At 30.1% G+C, this 15,939-nt stretch overlaps 1 protein-coding gene across 1 annotated transcript; it reads left to right on the top strand.

The window, feature by feature from the left end:
- Window positions 1–383: 383 nt before the first annotated feature.
- Window positions 384–2,348, top strand: LOC120196933 (putative oxidoreductase TDA3). Its single transcript, XM_039198604.1, has 2 exons — window positions 384–1,287; window positions 1,893–2,348. Exons 1-2 carry the CDS (start codon window positions 399–401, stop codon window positions 2,273–2,275), a joined length of 1,272 nt encoding a protein of 423 aa, XP_039054535.1. The 5' UTR covers window positions 384–398; the 3' UTR covers window positions 2,276–2,348.
- The last annotated feature ends 13,591 nt before the right edge of the window (window positions 2,349–15,939 follow it).

Genomic DNA, 15,939 nt, shown 5'->3' with positions numbered 1-15,939 from the left:
GGAGAGAAATAAGAAGAAAGAAGAAAGAAGAAAGAGAAGAAAAAAAGAGAAAAATATTTTTTATTTAAATTAAAACTACGTCGTTTTGGTCCAAAGTTGATTTTTTATAAGATTCAAAATTACGTCGTTTTTGTGTCAATTGCATATCATAACACCGTTAGAAAATTAATGCTGAGTGATAAAAGAAAACTCAATGTGTAAAATTTAACGATTAAATTAAAAAATTAAAAATACAATGAATAAAATAAGAGAAAATAAAATTCAGTGATTAAATTTATAATTTACCCAAAATCTAATCTCATCCATAACCATTTCAGCGAAATCTAGCAGAAATTGATACTAAAGAACACGTGTCTTCATAATAATAATTTCCTTCAAAAGGGTATCGGCTACATATCATGGCACTCACATTTTCATCATCGCCGCTATCGCCACCCTTTCTCTTCCTTCGTCCAATTCGAAACCATCCAAAATTCTCCATTTCTATCCGCTGCTGTTCGTCGTCACCACAACCAATGGACGACCCACAAACAAAGAAGCGCGTGGTGGTCTGCGGCGGAGGCGTAATCGGTGTTTGCACGGCTTATTTCCTTGCCAAGAAAGGCGCAGTCGTCACTCTCGTTGAAAAATCTTCGGTAGCCTGTGCCGCTTCCGGGAAAGCCGGCGGATTCCTCGCTCTAGACTGGTGCGACGGTGGTCCTGTCGAATCACTCGCACGGGCCAGCTTTAATCTCCACCGTTCACTCTCCGAAGAACTCAACGGTCCCGAATCGTACGGATATCGACCATTGACCGCTCTTAGCTTTACCATAACCGAATCAGGGTCTTCTTCTCCTTCCGGTTCCAAGTCGTCGGGTAACTCTAAAATCCCGTCTTGGATCGATGGATCGGCACGTGGGCCTAGAACAATTGGGACGACCCAAACGACCGCCCAAGTACACCCTCAATTATTCACAAGAACTCTGTTAAACACGGCAGTCGAGAAATACGGTGCGGAGGTGGTGATTGGGAAAGTGGACCAGGTACGGGTTGAGGAGGGCCGAGTTGGGTCGGTGGTACTGGATGGGGGGCGAATTATTGAGTCGGAATCGGTTGTTTTGGCACTCGGCCCTTGGACCGGAAAGTTCGATATGTTCGCTTCGATGTTCAGAGTTTATGGTCTTAAGGCACATAGTATAGTATTGCAGCCCAAAGATCCTGCTATTATAACGCCCCATGCCCTTTTTCTTAGCTATTTTCCCCAGGTCGGTAAGGCCATGGACCCCGAAGTTTACCCTCGCCCAACTGGTAAGTTCGACTGCTTAATTCCTGTGGTTTCTAACTGAACTATTTGTGATTTTTTTTTATTTGAATGAGGTGTTTACATAGTAGTATTGGTTCAGAATCTTTTGTATTTATTGACAATACATAGTAGATGTAACTACACAACCCCATAATATTTAGGGAGAACAATATTTACTTCTTTCGTAGTTATTGACAATACACAATAGATGTAACTACACGACTCCATAATATTTAGGGAGAACAATATTTACTTCTTTCGTAGTTATTGACAATATACAGTAGATGTAACTACACGACTCCATAATATCTAGGGAGAACAATATTTACTTTAACCATTGAGGATGTTTAATGGATTCAACTATTTGTGATTTTTTTAATTAGAATGAGGTGTTTACATAGTAGTATCGGTTCATAATCTTTCGTCGTTATTGACAATACACAGTAGATGTAACTACACGACCTTATAATATCTAGGGAGAACAATATTTACTTTAACGATTGAGGTTGTTTAATGGAATCAACTATTTGTGATTTGTATATAGCAATTTGAAACTAAAGAATTTAGCGTACTTTTAAACTATAATAGCCGGTGTGATTTGGATTGTTAGGGGAGGTGTATATATGTGGGATGTCATCGGAGGAAGAGGTACCAGATGATCCAGAGCAAATAGTAGGCAATCCAGCATCAATAGCGATGCTAAAGAGAGTGGCTAAAAATATATCGAGCCATCTGACCGAAGGAGAAGCAGGAGTGAAGGCAGAGCAAGCATGTTTCTTGCCATGTACCAACGACAGTGTGCCGATAATTGGAGAAGTTCCGGGGGTGAAAGGGTGTTATGTTGCCACCGGTCATAGTTGTTGGGGGATACTCAATGGTCCAGCAACTGGTGTTGCTGTGGCCGAGCTTGTTGTTGACGGACGTGCTACCATTGTTGATCTCAGTCGGTTTAGTCCTGCTAGATTTGTGGGGCTGAGAAAAGTTAATGTTTAACTTGGATTTTCAGATGCTGTTTTTATCGAGTAAATGAGAATCAACGAATGTTACTTTTAGTTGCTTCATACTTGATACAATGATGCATATATATATATATATATATATATATATATATATAATCGTCATGTACCAAATTGTTTAACATAAAAGGCAGAGTTGAACAGAGTTTGCTCGGGCACAGTCCTCACTTTCGTTGCGACAGCTTTCTTTTGTTTTGGAGGCAACAGTAGAGGTGGCGGCACAACGACTTTCACTAGGTGCAAATTGTTTGACTACTGTCCTGACTGCATAAGATGGAGGCGAAGGACGTGGTGGAGGACATTGCTTCTTGTTTGGAATTTAAGTGTGGAAAAATAATCAAACACAAGATCAACATTGAATGAAATATGCTCAAGAGACGAGATTTAACAGTTTTGACCGTCTACTTCTACATATGAGAAAAAAAATAATACATTATAAATTAAAAGTCTCGAAAAGTACAAAATATAGTACATTATGTATTCTATATTACTCTCTCAATATCTCTATAAAATTTATTTTTTGCAATATAAACTCAAAAAGTTACATAGAATATATGAACTCCAAAAATTATAGAGTACATAAGGATTACATATATTTAAAATAATTTTCTCTCTTAATTCTTAAAGTTAAGACTCACTTTCTATTTATAAAGTCAAATATTTGGTCAACAGAAATCTTTGTTCAATACATAAGGTTATAAATATTTATAATTAAATCAAACAGAAACTCAAACAACTTGACCCGAATTTCATAAATTTGATTTGATTTGAAATTTTTAAATAAAGTTTTAATTATAAAATAAAACTTTTCATCTCAAATAACTAATTTTTTTAACTCGACTTACGCATTTTCTTCACTTCCAAGTTTGTACATTCCAATTCATTAGTGAGTTCGCTCGTTTCAATATGAAAGCAAATTTTCTCAAACTCATTAATTATAAGCACATTTATGACATTTTGGAATGTTCAAGACCAAACATGTTTCGGGTCGTATTAAATTTCATTTTTTTAATAAATTGAAGAATTACAAAGTAATATTTGTTCAAGAATTATCAGTCATTTGACAATGAACACTCATAATTCTACATATGTGGTGTCTGAACCTGAAACTTCGAAAGATAATAATAAATCTCTTAACCATTAGGATCAACTTTATTCCACAATGAAATAGACTTACTATTATGAACCCCAATTACTGTAATTCCAAGTTGCCTTGTCCCATTCTAGGACAAAACTGAAAAGTCTTAATGTAAAATTAAGTACCCAAATTATACTTAAAGTTAATTTTATGTGTTTAAAGATTTTTTCGTTAAAAATAGATGTCTAATGTTTCTAACGTTACACTTTTAAGTGTCTAAACCGTTAACACCATTAAATTTAACCGTCAAGTGACATGTGTCAAGTATATAAAGTTTCAAAATTTTTTAAATAAATATTTTAAATTTTTATAAGTCTAACATGTGTCGGAAATACAATGCGTCTTCTAGAAGACGCGACGACCACAATACGACTCATACTTTGTTCTTTTAGTAGTCTTGACAGTTTTAACATTCTAACTGTGTGAAAAAATGAGAAAAACACATTATGTTCTCGGCGTCTTCTTCAATAATGTAGTAATTATATTATCTCAAAAAATAATTCTTATGAAACTCTATATGATTTTTTCTAATGTTTTACACAAATAATTTTATCTTTATTTATAAGATATATATACTTATCAATAAATAAAGATGAATAGATTTTTTAATTTCGTGTGGACGAAGAGGAGGAGAAAATCCACCTACTTGGGATTTGACAAGTAAAATCACGTGATATAAACTTCAACGGCATTCTGTACTTTTTTTTTATATATGCAGAAAATTTCAATAACCTAACACATTTAGAAATTTATCGTACGACAGTTTTAATATACAGTTAAGAAAAAATGTTATTAATTTTGTTATTATTTTTAATAAAATTGATAAAAATTATTTAAAACATTATTATTTCTATCTAAAACATTAATGTTTTTTTAACATTTCTAGTAAAGTGTCAAATAATAACAAAACCGGTAGAAAAAAATAATATTTTAGATAACGTTTTACCGGATATGTTAATAAAACCGGTAAAACGTCCAATAATAATAAAACCAGTAAAAATAATAATATTTCCGGTAATTTTTTTACCGATTTCGTTAAAAAATAATAACAAACCGATAACGTATTTCCTTAACCGTATATTAAAATTATCACACCCTCGTACTTCCCCCCAACAGATTTTTCCTTGTTTTCTTTCAATATAATAATAACTCAATATGGAAAGTGAGGATAATTTTGTTGTACGGTAATTTAATTTAAAACTAAAAAATTGATAATTTTCAAACGTAATTGAAAATATAATAAAAATTATAACATTTTAGGTTGAACGTAATTTAAAATATTACATTTTTACATTCATTTTCGGTTGAACCTAAATATTACAAATAAGAAAATATTTTCGTTTGTTAATCGAAAATGTTTAAAAAAAAAGAGTAATATTTTATATTCAATCGAAAATATTAAAAAATATTATAATATTTTATATTATGTTCAACATAAAATATTTAAATTTTATTATATTTTTGGTTACATCCAAAATCATTATTTTTAACTGATGTTAATTAAGAAGACAGGTGTTGAAATCTTGGAGCCAAGGGCATGGTGGATCCCAGATTGAGCTTTTCAAAAGTTGATATCTGCTGAGTGATGACCCAACTCTTCCACCATTACACCCTTCTTTAACATAAAGAAAGTTGAATACTTTATCACAGCTTTTCCGTTATGTAATTTTATTCACTTTCAGTGGAGGGAATGAGAATTATGAGCAGCATAATTAATTTAATTTTAGTGGTACAAAAAAGTAATTACTTTGATAAAAAAAATTACATCTGATTCAATTAATAAAAAAGTAATTTTAAAAATAAATTGAAGGGAAAAGTTTTTTTTTTGTGTGTGGTTAATAGTGGTGTGATGATGATGGATAATGTAATATTAGCATGGATTCCCCATGTGAGAACAAGAGTAGTACTGAGTCCATATTTTAAGAAGAAAAAAAATTCTCAAATTTAATTCGATTGAAGTTTGAACCTAAACTTTTAAGTATACGAAAATTTTATCTTACGTTAAAAAACAACACATAAAACTTACCATCTCCCATCCCATATTAATCGCATAGCTCTTGAGCTTTTTCGGGTCAAATATTAAATAACTCATCTCAACTCTTTAAGAACTCAACTAAATCCACTTAAATTAAGTGTTAGACCAAACTTTGACAAGATCGAACTCAAATAATTTATCTCCCATCCGATATTATGCAACAACCTTGGGCTTCTCAAAAGTATACTTCAAAACTTACACCTTGGATGGATGGATTTTTTATATTTAGAATTATTAGATAAAACATTGTAGGCCTATGATCAAATCTAAGGGTGTAAAAAGTTACCCGACCTATAAAACTGACTGAAATTAACTTGAGTTAAAATTGTTTTTAACCTGTCCTATGACGATCCGAAACCGACTCGAGTCGAAACTGATGTTGACCTGAATCCGAGTTAAACCTGAAAATTGTGGATCTAAACCCGACCTGAACTCGAATTGAACCGAAAATATAATACCCGAACTTGAACTGCATCCGACTGATATAAACCCGAACCCGAGATTGACCTGGTAAATAACTGATATTACCCGACCTGTTTTCTACATGACCTGTTATGAACTTGACATATAATTAACTCAACCTGTAAATGATTCGACATGTTATTAAAGTAATATGATATTATCCTGACTTATAAGTAAAGTTACAATTAATATAATTATGTTATTTTAAATTTATAATAAACTTATAATAATTAAATTAATATGATTATTTTTTGAAATTTAATTTTTATATTATAAATTTGGTTTTTATGTTAATTCTAATTCTTTATATTATTTATATTTCTTATATTATAAATTTTATTTATAATCACTAAATTAAATTTAAATATTATCTTATTGAAATTGATTTTATTAAATTATATTAATTAATTTAAAATATTCATAAATCTAATTTACTTTTAATGTAATTATGTTATTTTAAATTTATAATAAACTTATAATAATTAAATTAATATTATTTTTTGAAATTTAATTTTATATTATAAATTGGTTTTATGTTAATTCTAATTCTTATATTATTTATATTTCTATATTATAAATTTTATTTATAATCACTAAATTAAATTTAAATATTATCTTATTGAAATTGATTTTATTAAATTATATTAATTAATTTAAAATATTCATAAATCTAATTTACTTTTAATGTGAAAATTGATTAATAATTTAAGTAAACTTAACTTAAAATTTTGTAAAAGTTCGAGCCCGTTTGGAACTTGAGAATTATTGAACCATGACCGGATCAGAACGGTAACCACAAACAATACACCTGAACACGGCTTCCCTGATCTCGGGAATTATTGAACTACATCGAATAATCATCCCTTCAACGACACATATCAATATCTATACCAACCAAACAAAGAAACCCAAATCAGTCCAACGCACAGACACATTAATGAACAGTCTATGCAAAATAAAAGAAAACCGACCAGATGGGTTGAGATTTCTCATGGAAGTAGAGCTCTTCAGATTATAAATCCGAACTTGAACTTGGTTATCAAACAGAGGATTAATCAAACTAACGATATCGAAAATCGCTAATACCTCAAGGTATACCTCATCATTTTGTTATACAAATCAGAGTCATAATTAAAAACATCACGAGCATCAACGTCAATCCACTCTCCTTCAACTCCAAGCACTCTATGTATTGGTTGGAGAAAAGGACATCGTTAGTTGACATTGCATATAAAAAAAAATTATCAAGTGGTGAAATAAAGAAAGCTTTTCTAAAGATACAAACCAAAAGAGCCTGATTCTCGGGATTGATATTTTCCAGAAATACTTCTGTGCAATCTCTGCTGCTCGACTGAGGATTCTTAGCCAGACCTTGCGCATGTCAGCAACTATATTCTGCATAGACAAAGCAATCCAAGAAAACTATAAAAATGGAAATGGCAATTGAATGTCTCCGATAGGTGCAGTAGAAGCTTTGACATGGTAAAATAACTCCTTACATTAATCTTATGGACATCCACGTGACTGATGGATGTCCAGGTGAGTTTTAATGTGCCAATGAGTTTTCTGAGTGAGATTCCTTACAACATTTACGGTAAATTTATGGTTTGGAATGTGAACTGCTTCACGATCTTCCCCTCTTATTATTGTTGGCGACCATCAACCAACATGCTAAAAATGGAAAAAGATAGAACATAAGAAAGCCTCAGATGGAACATTTTTTTAAGTGACTGAATTACATCATGCAAACCCAATCATAACTTTGATATCTGATACCAGCACTACAACCGTAAAGTATATATTTATGAGCTCCACCTTTTTCTCTAAACAACTTAGTCAGAGACAAGGCTCAGATACAAACCTCAACAGTGCCGGAAACTTCATACCCTCATCTTTGTTTGAATCCATCATTCAGAATAAAAGGTCGAGTTGCATGAATCATTGCACTAGAAAGAAAATTTGTGAATATCTACATCAACAAAAAACAAAATGTCAAGCCTTGGGAAAAGGCATATACTGAAACAGGTAACAAAGGGATCAAAGAAAAAATAAGGATAGAGTAGCAACAGAAAGGTTTGGAACTCCGTTGATCTTTGTTTGACCTTGGACTGATTTAGGAAATGAACAAGATTTAACAAAACTAATTGTATCTTTCCTAAGGTTAAAATGAGATTATCATTTCTTGTTTTCTTGGGGTTTATTCTCAGTGGTATTTCGCCGATCTCTAATTTGCTGAAAAAATCTCATGATTTGAGTCTACAGATTTTTATTTTGGGGTTTCCTTCTGTTATATTTGAGAGAACAAATTTCAGTGGTATCCCATCACTAATTGTATAAGTAGAACACCATAAGTATGTGAACTCTTTCAGTTGACAAGAACAAGATAATTCAAAGATGCTGTTGATGCACGATAAGATACGCTGCTTCCAATTGTATGAAGAAAGTTTAGCTGTAGGTGGAAGTGTTATCTTTATCTTCTTCTATCCCTATTTCTAGCATTGTTCAAAAATTACAGCGAACACTAAATCAGTCTCTTAAACCTATCAAACTTCTACCAAATCAGACACCAAAAGCAATTTACAAGCTTCAACTGCAAACCCTAATCATTTCCCATGGTTATAAATTCCAAAACCAGGACGACAGGTAGGTCATTTCCCTTTTGTAATTTTTCTCTCTCAAGCTGAGTTCCAGCAGTTCAGGATTTCTTTAGCAACAACCATAAAAATATGTAAATAAAGAAAATCAATGAAAGAGAACTAATGTGTATTATAGGAATCTCTCAACTGTATAAAAAACATTTTAACCAAGTTTAATGGTCAACAAAACAACTTTCATGGAGAACTGCGACTAGGAAAGCATTATCAACGATAAAATATCAACTTCAGTTGAAAGATTCTGAAAAGCAACATTATTTGGCGGGAAATGATTGATTTTGGCGCCACAGTTGCGTAGCCTTGTGGCTTAATTATTATTGAAAACTCGCGTGTTTTTTAACTTTATTTGATATTGTATCGTTGTCTCTTACTTTTAAATTTATTCAATTTAGTCCAAATTTAATGATATAATAAAATAATTTAAGCTTCATATTTCAACTTTTTTTAATTTAATCCAAATTTAATGTTACAATTTATTAACTTAAGCTTCATATTTACAATTTGTTCAATTTGATCTTTATATATTTTCCAATTCTTTCAATTAATATATATGTTTATATTAATAAATTAATATATAGTTTATATATACTAATGAACTATATAATATATAGTTTGTATATACCATATACTATATAGGTTATATATACTAATGATAATATTATAGTTTTATATACTAATGAACTATATATAATGTATAGTTTATATATACCATATAGTCTCTATATATTATATAGTTTATATATACTAATAAACTATATAATGTATACTTTAGGGTTTAGGGTTTATAGTTTAAGGTTTAGGATTTAGGATTTTTATATATAGTTCATATGTAAATTATACTATATAGTATATATAGTTTATATATATAGTATATAAATATAAACTATAGTTTATATATAGTATATACTATAAATAGTGTATATAGTTCACTAATAAACTATATATATAGTTCATATGTAAATTATAGTTCATATGTAAATATCAACTATAGTTTATATGTAAACTATAGTTAGTATATAAACAATATAGTTTATATGTAAACTATAGTTCATATATATAGTATATAAATATAAACTATAATTTATATATATAGTATAATATGTAAACTATAGTATATTTATATATTATGTATAATTATAGTTTATATATATAGTATATTATGTAAACTACATATTTTATATATATAGTTCATAGGTAAACTATATTTCATATGTAAATATTAACTATAGTTTATATGTAAACTATAGTTCATATATATAGTATATAAATATAAACTATAGTTTATATAAATAGTATAAAATATAGTATATGAATATAAATTATAGTATGTAGTTTATATAAATATAAACCCTAAACCATATATACTATATATATAAACTATATAATTTATATTAATAAACTATATAATTTATACAATATATTATTTATAATTATACATTGTATATAAATAAATTGTATAGTTTATATATAATTCATATAATTTATATATAAACTATGTAGTTTCTATATAGATCAATAGTTTATATATAAGCTATATAGTATTATAGTTTATACATGGTATATATAGTTTATAGTTTATACATAATATATATAAATTATATAGTTTATATAAATAATACATACACTTTACACCCTAAACCATATATATATATATATTAGTTGTTTTAATTTTTTTCTCAACTTATTACTTATTTATATTTATTAATTGGCCCATAACTTTTTAAATGAGTAAAATTTAGTACATTTTTGTATTAATTTCAACCTCAAAATCTAAAATTATTTCGATTTGATCCCTTTTTTGTTGTTTAATATATTTAAATTTTTATTTGTAATTTCATATTTGTTCAATTTAGTCCTCCAATTTTTTTTGCACCTGAAATTGACCCATACTTATTACTTATTTCTATTTTTAAATTGGCCCATAACTTTTTAAATGGGTATAATTTAGTACTTTTTGTATTAATTTTAACTTCAAAATTTAAAATTATTTTGATTTGATCCCTTTTGTGTTGTTTAATATATTTAAATTTTTATTTGTAATTTCATATTTCTTCAATTTAGTCCTCCAAATTTTATTTGCATCTGAAATTGACCCATACTTATTACTTATTTCTATTTTTAAATAGGCCCATAACTTTTTAAATGGGTATAATTTAGTACTTTTTGTATTAATTTCAACATCACAATTTAAAATTATTTCGATTTGATCCCTCATTAATGTGTGTTGTTTAATTTATTTAAATTTTTATTTGTAATTTCATATTTGTTCAATTTAGTCCTCCAAATTTTATTTGCATATGAAATTGATCCATACTTATTACTTAATTCTATTTTTAAATTGGCCCATAACTTTTTAAATGGTTATAATTTAGTATTTTTTTTGTATTAATTTCAACCTCACAATTTAAAATTATTTTGATTTGATCCCTCATCAATGTGTGTTGTTTAATTTATTTAAATTTTTATTTGTAATTTCATATTTGTTCAATTTAATTCTCAAATTTGTATTTTTCATAAAATTGAACCATGATTATTTATATTCTTAGTAATTTACTCTAAATCATATATAATTACAAATTGCAATTCAACGTTCGCGAAAGACGAAAATAATTAATCCAAAAATAAAAATTAACCCGATTTGAACTCAATCCGTATCTGATAGAGATCCGACCTGAATTTTATCTGCCAATAATGTGACCCGATCTGAACGAGATCCGCCTGAAGTCCATCCGAACCTGAATTAACCTGCTTTTTAACTGCTTCGGACCTGAACTGTTTTGACCTAAACTGGCAACGATCCGAACTGAAAATGACCTGACCTGAACCAGATCTAGATCTGGTGTCAAATCAACCTGAAAATAACCCGAACTGATTTGACCTGACCTGAACCCGATCTAGATCTGGTGTCAAATTTACCTGACTTGACCTGTATCTGATTTTACCTGACCTGCCAGGATCCGACTGAAACCTGAACGATTACCCGATTTTACAACCCTAATCAAATCAAATGTTAAGCTAAGCAAGCTCATTATTAGAGTCTACGGTCAAGTCAATTTCTTGCAATCTCTTTAAGGATTTATAGCTGGTCCAGGTTTGAAACAGTGGAGTAATGAATGCATACCTATATATATTTCTCATGAAATTCAATAATGACGTTCTGATAAAAGATTAAAGACCCCTCAACAATAATGTTGCCCTGCATGCTATGCAGGAACGGATGAATTTGTGTCAAAGGTATGAATTTAAGAAATTATATTAAAAATTTAGGGAGTGTGAAATTATAAAATTTCAAAAGATGCGAAATTAAATAATAAATATAAAATACAAGAAAAATACCTAAAATATAAAAGAATTTAAAATTTATAGGGATGCGACAGCACCCCTAACTCATCCATGATGTTATGCAATGTTTGAGTCATTCCCCAAACATTGTTTCCTAGGCCTCTTTGTTTATTTTTTGAACCACATCAGTTTAGCTTTAACTTATGCTTGATTGATTGCAACTATACATAATATATCTAACTTATTCTTAAACACAATCATTCATCTTTGACAAAACCAGGAAAAAGTAATTCACGTATGGCAGTGTGGAATGAGAATATATACTCATTCCCTTGTCTTTTTTACCCAAAAGAAAAAAAAAGAAGAATACCATTGTCCTCTTAGTAAAAGTGTTGGGAAAAGATGAATATGGTTGAGTATTTATTAATATTTTGACAAATATAAAAATTTGGCTTCTTTTAGAAATCTTGCTAAACTTGTGTTTGTAACTTTTTTTTAACCAATTGATAATGTATACACCCTACAAACGTAGCTGCTTAAATCCAATACTTTTAAGAAAAAAAATAATATTTTTATAACACCTCGATTTTCAAGGTCAACGTGTGAGGATTGACCTGAGAGTTTTAGATCACGTGGAGTTCATATTTGAAGTCCTTGGGTCATATATGGGATTAATAGATGTAATTCAGGCTCGATTGGTCATAAATAGAGGATTTTTGAATGGAAGACAAAATAAGAGGGACCAAAAGTGTAATCAACCCATTTATGAAAATGAGGTTGATTTCTTAGTATTTCTTTTGGCCTTGGGTGTGGGATTTGAGGGGGAGAAAGTTGAAAATCTTTTATCATTTTCTCTATTTTTCTTCTTTATCTTTTCTTCCTCAAGCTTAAGGATCAATGGGGTGGTAGTAAGAACTTTTTCTATGTTCCATCCAAACCTGTCTTTAAGCCTTCCAGTAACCTTGTTTTGTGATTCAACAACTTTATTTCATGTTTTGGCTAGAGAGAATGGGTGGTGAGCATCTTAGATCAAGAGGAGAAGAAAATATCAAGTGTGGTTGATGAAAGGAGCTTCATTTCAGAATTCTAACAATAAGGTAGTATTTCTAATTCTTTGAGGTGTTATGGATTCCATAATCATGATGCTTTGTTGAGAATTATTTGTTTAAGCATGTTTGGATTCTTGCTTCATTTATACCATAGATGGCGTTTGTTTGTTGAAAAATAGTGTTTTTATGGTGTTAGATGATCCTAACTGACTTCCCTAAACTTTAGGACTTGACTTGGGATTGAACTAGGGGGTTTGAGAGGATTTTTTTAGTGTTTTCCAAGCCTAAACGATATATTTTTTGGGTTTGAGTATCGATATTGGATGAATGGTATCAATACTGGATGAACTTGGATGAATTCTTGGTATTTTTAAAGGGAAGTATCAATACTGTAAGGGGTAATATTGATACTACTCTTATGGTATCGATACTAAGTGTGTGGGTATCGATATTGAGGATATTTTTAACAACTTTGTAGCTATTTTTGGTATCGATACTTAAGGGAGTATTGATACTTGTCAAGGGAGTATTGATACATATATGGTATTGATACTACCTATTTTAGATGGTTAAATCCAACTTCTTTAAGGCCTGTAAGAGCGGGGGATTACCAATAATAGTGAGATTTAGCCTGTGGGAGGCTTAAATGGTTAAACATGACTAGAAACACTCTTGGAAGGGGTCTATGTCTAAAATACTCTTAAGTCGGTAGGATACTTTAAAGTAACCCTAAACAAACACGTACTGAACAATCACAAAAGGTGGATCGTTGTGAAGATTGTACCTACAAGCTAGAGGGTGTACACATGAACGTATGATAAGGGTGACTAGAGAGTTGCCACGAATAATGAACTCTGAGTCAAGTATCGAGCTAATAAATAATATTCCAAGTGGGTAGCAATAACATAAATTGTCGTATGAGCGTAAAACACTAAAAGACCTCTATGGAGGTGAAAATGACCAAAATTCTCTTGTGTGTTAAAGTGAACAAAATAGAGTAGGCTAACGAACTAATAGATGTGGGAAGACTAATAAACCCTTGCATAACGTTCCATATGAGATAACGAATGGGGTAATAACAGTGAGTGAGGGAATTGTAACACCCCAATCATCAGGTCAGTGAATAAAATATAAGAATTCAAAACATAATGGCTTAATTAGAATAACTGGAAATGTTTAAGGATTTATTATGGGATTTTTGTGTAGAGTTTATTATCAAAATTGGATTATTAGCAAGGGCATTATGGTATTTTTGAATTGAATGATATTTTATATATTTTCTAAAGGGATAAGCATGTGGTTAAAATAGAGAAAAGTCTGGAACATTTCTTGTTTTCTTCCTCGTGCTCGTGAGTTCCATTGCTAAGGTAAGATTTTGTAATTTTGTTGGTTCTTTAAATTTCTATGTTGGTATTGAAAGTTTGGGTGTTATACAAGCTTAAGGAAATCTTGTATAGGATTAAAACAACAAGAGGAGTGAATTAGAAATGGAATTGTAAAATGAGTTTTGAATTGAATTGTTGATATGGTGTAGTTTTTAGAGTGTTATTTATAAATTTCACTTGTAAATGATCTAACTAAAGAGTTAGGAGTGTTGGAAATGATTAAGAACTTAGTTGAAATCATGGTATGAGTTTTAGATGTAAAAGTTTTAGTGAGATTTTGTATGTTTAAGAGTAATAAATGAAGACAAGTTGGTTTAAATGAATGAAGTTGAGTTAATAGATAAAGAATGAGGTAAAATTAGGAGATTAATGAAGTTTTTGGTTAAAATCCGAAGTGGAAATGACAATTCTGGGCATTTAGTATCTGTACTGAAAGAACAATACCGATACTTCAAGGCAAAATCAGTTGAATTTGAAGAGTAGTATCAGTACTGGTTGAGTAAGGTTTCGATACTGAATTGGGAGTATCGATACCAAGGGTATTATATCGATACCATTTTCGAGACAAATTTTCAGAATGTCAAAATGGTATCGGTACCGAATGAGGGTATTGATACCATATAAGGCAAGTATCGGCACTGTAGTGGGAGTGCCGATACTACTAAGCATGAAATGAGAAATTAAGTGTTTCTTTTTGCTTAAGTTATTATGATCGGTTATAAGCGATTCGAATTTCGATATTTATTTTTGATTATTTTGTGTAGTCATTGAACAAAGTCAACTTTTGATCATAAGTTATCAATCCAAAAGTGTTAAGGACTTCGTTTAGGACTTCAGTGAGGCAAAGGTGAGTGCAACTTCTTCGTTTTGTATTAGAAGTGAGGAAGGCTTGTGATAAGCTAACCTCAATATTTTTGATCGAAAACTTTTAAATTTACTTTATGTTATATTTTTATAATGTTTTATTCAAGTTCTATTATTTAAGCTGTGATTAATGATTATGAATATATGATTATGGAAATGTGATATGTGAACATGGGTATAAGAAGACTCTCAATGTGAAAGTGCTTATGTGAATAAGAGATACTTCGAATAATGAAAGATAAATAATTATGTAGTTAAAAGGCCAAGGTATATATATGAGGATTAGAGGTATAGTTGGTATGCCAAGAGTCGAGGGTTCTCTGTGGTCCTTCGGGACAATTATGTGGCACTTCGGTGCAAACCTATGTAGTCATTCGGGAAAATTATGTGGCACTTCGGTGCAAATTACGAGCTGTGGTGACAATATTAATTTACAATCTCAATGTACTCAAATATCTAGAGTTCTCAGTGGTATACGTTGGGCATTTGGAAATAAAGCTATATAAAATAATAATATACATAAGTATACCTTATTGTTATGGGAAATAATTTGGAATTATTTATGAAATGTGTGGATCAAATAAATAACGATTTCATCTCTAAAAATTAGTTCTCTTTAGTTTTTGCCTCACTAAGTCATCGACTTAGCGTGTGATTGTTTCACACGTAGGTTTGAAGAAATCAAAAGAGTGAAACTAGTCGTGGATGTCATACTCCCGTGAAGATCAGATCAAGACAAATTAATTGTAGGTTTTTGTATATTTTAAATTGT

The sequence above is a fragment of the Hibiscus syriacus genome, unplaced genomic scaffold (assembly GCF_006381635.1).
Source record: "Hibiscus syriacus cultivar Baekdansim isolate YM2019G1 unplaced genomic scaffold, ASM638163v2 tig00117034_pilon, whole genome shotgun sequence".
In the NCBI taxonomy this organism is placed as follows: Eukaryota; Viridiplantae; Streptophyta; class Magnoliopsida; order Malvales; family Malvaceae; genus Hibiscus; species Hibiscus syriacus.
This window is presented reverse-complemented; position numbering and strand designations above follow the sequence as displayed.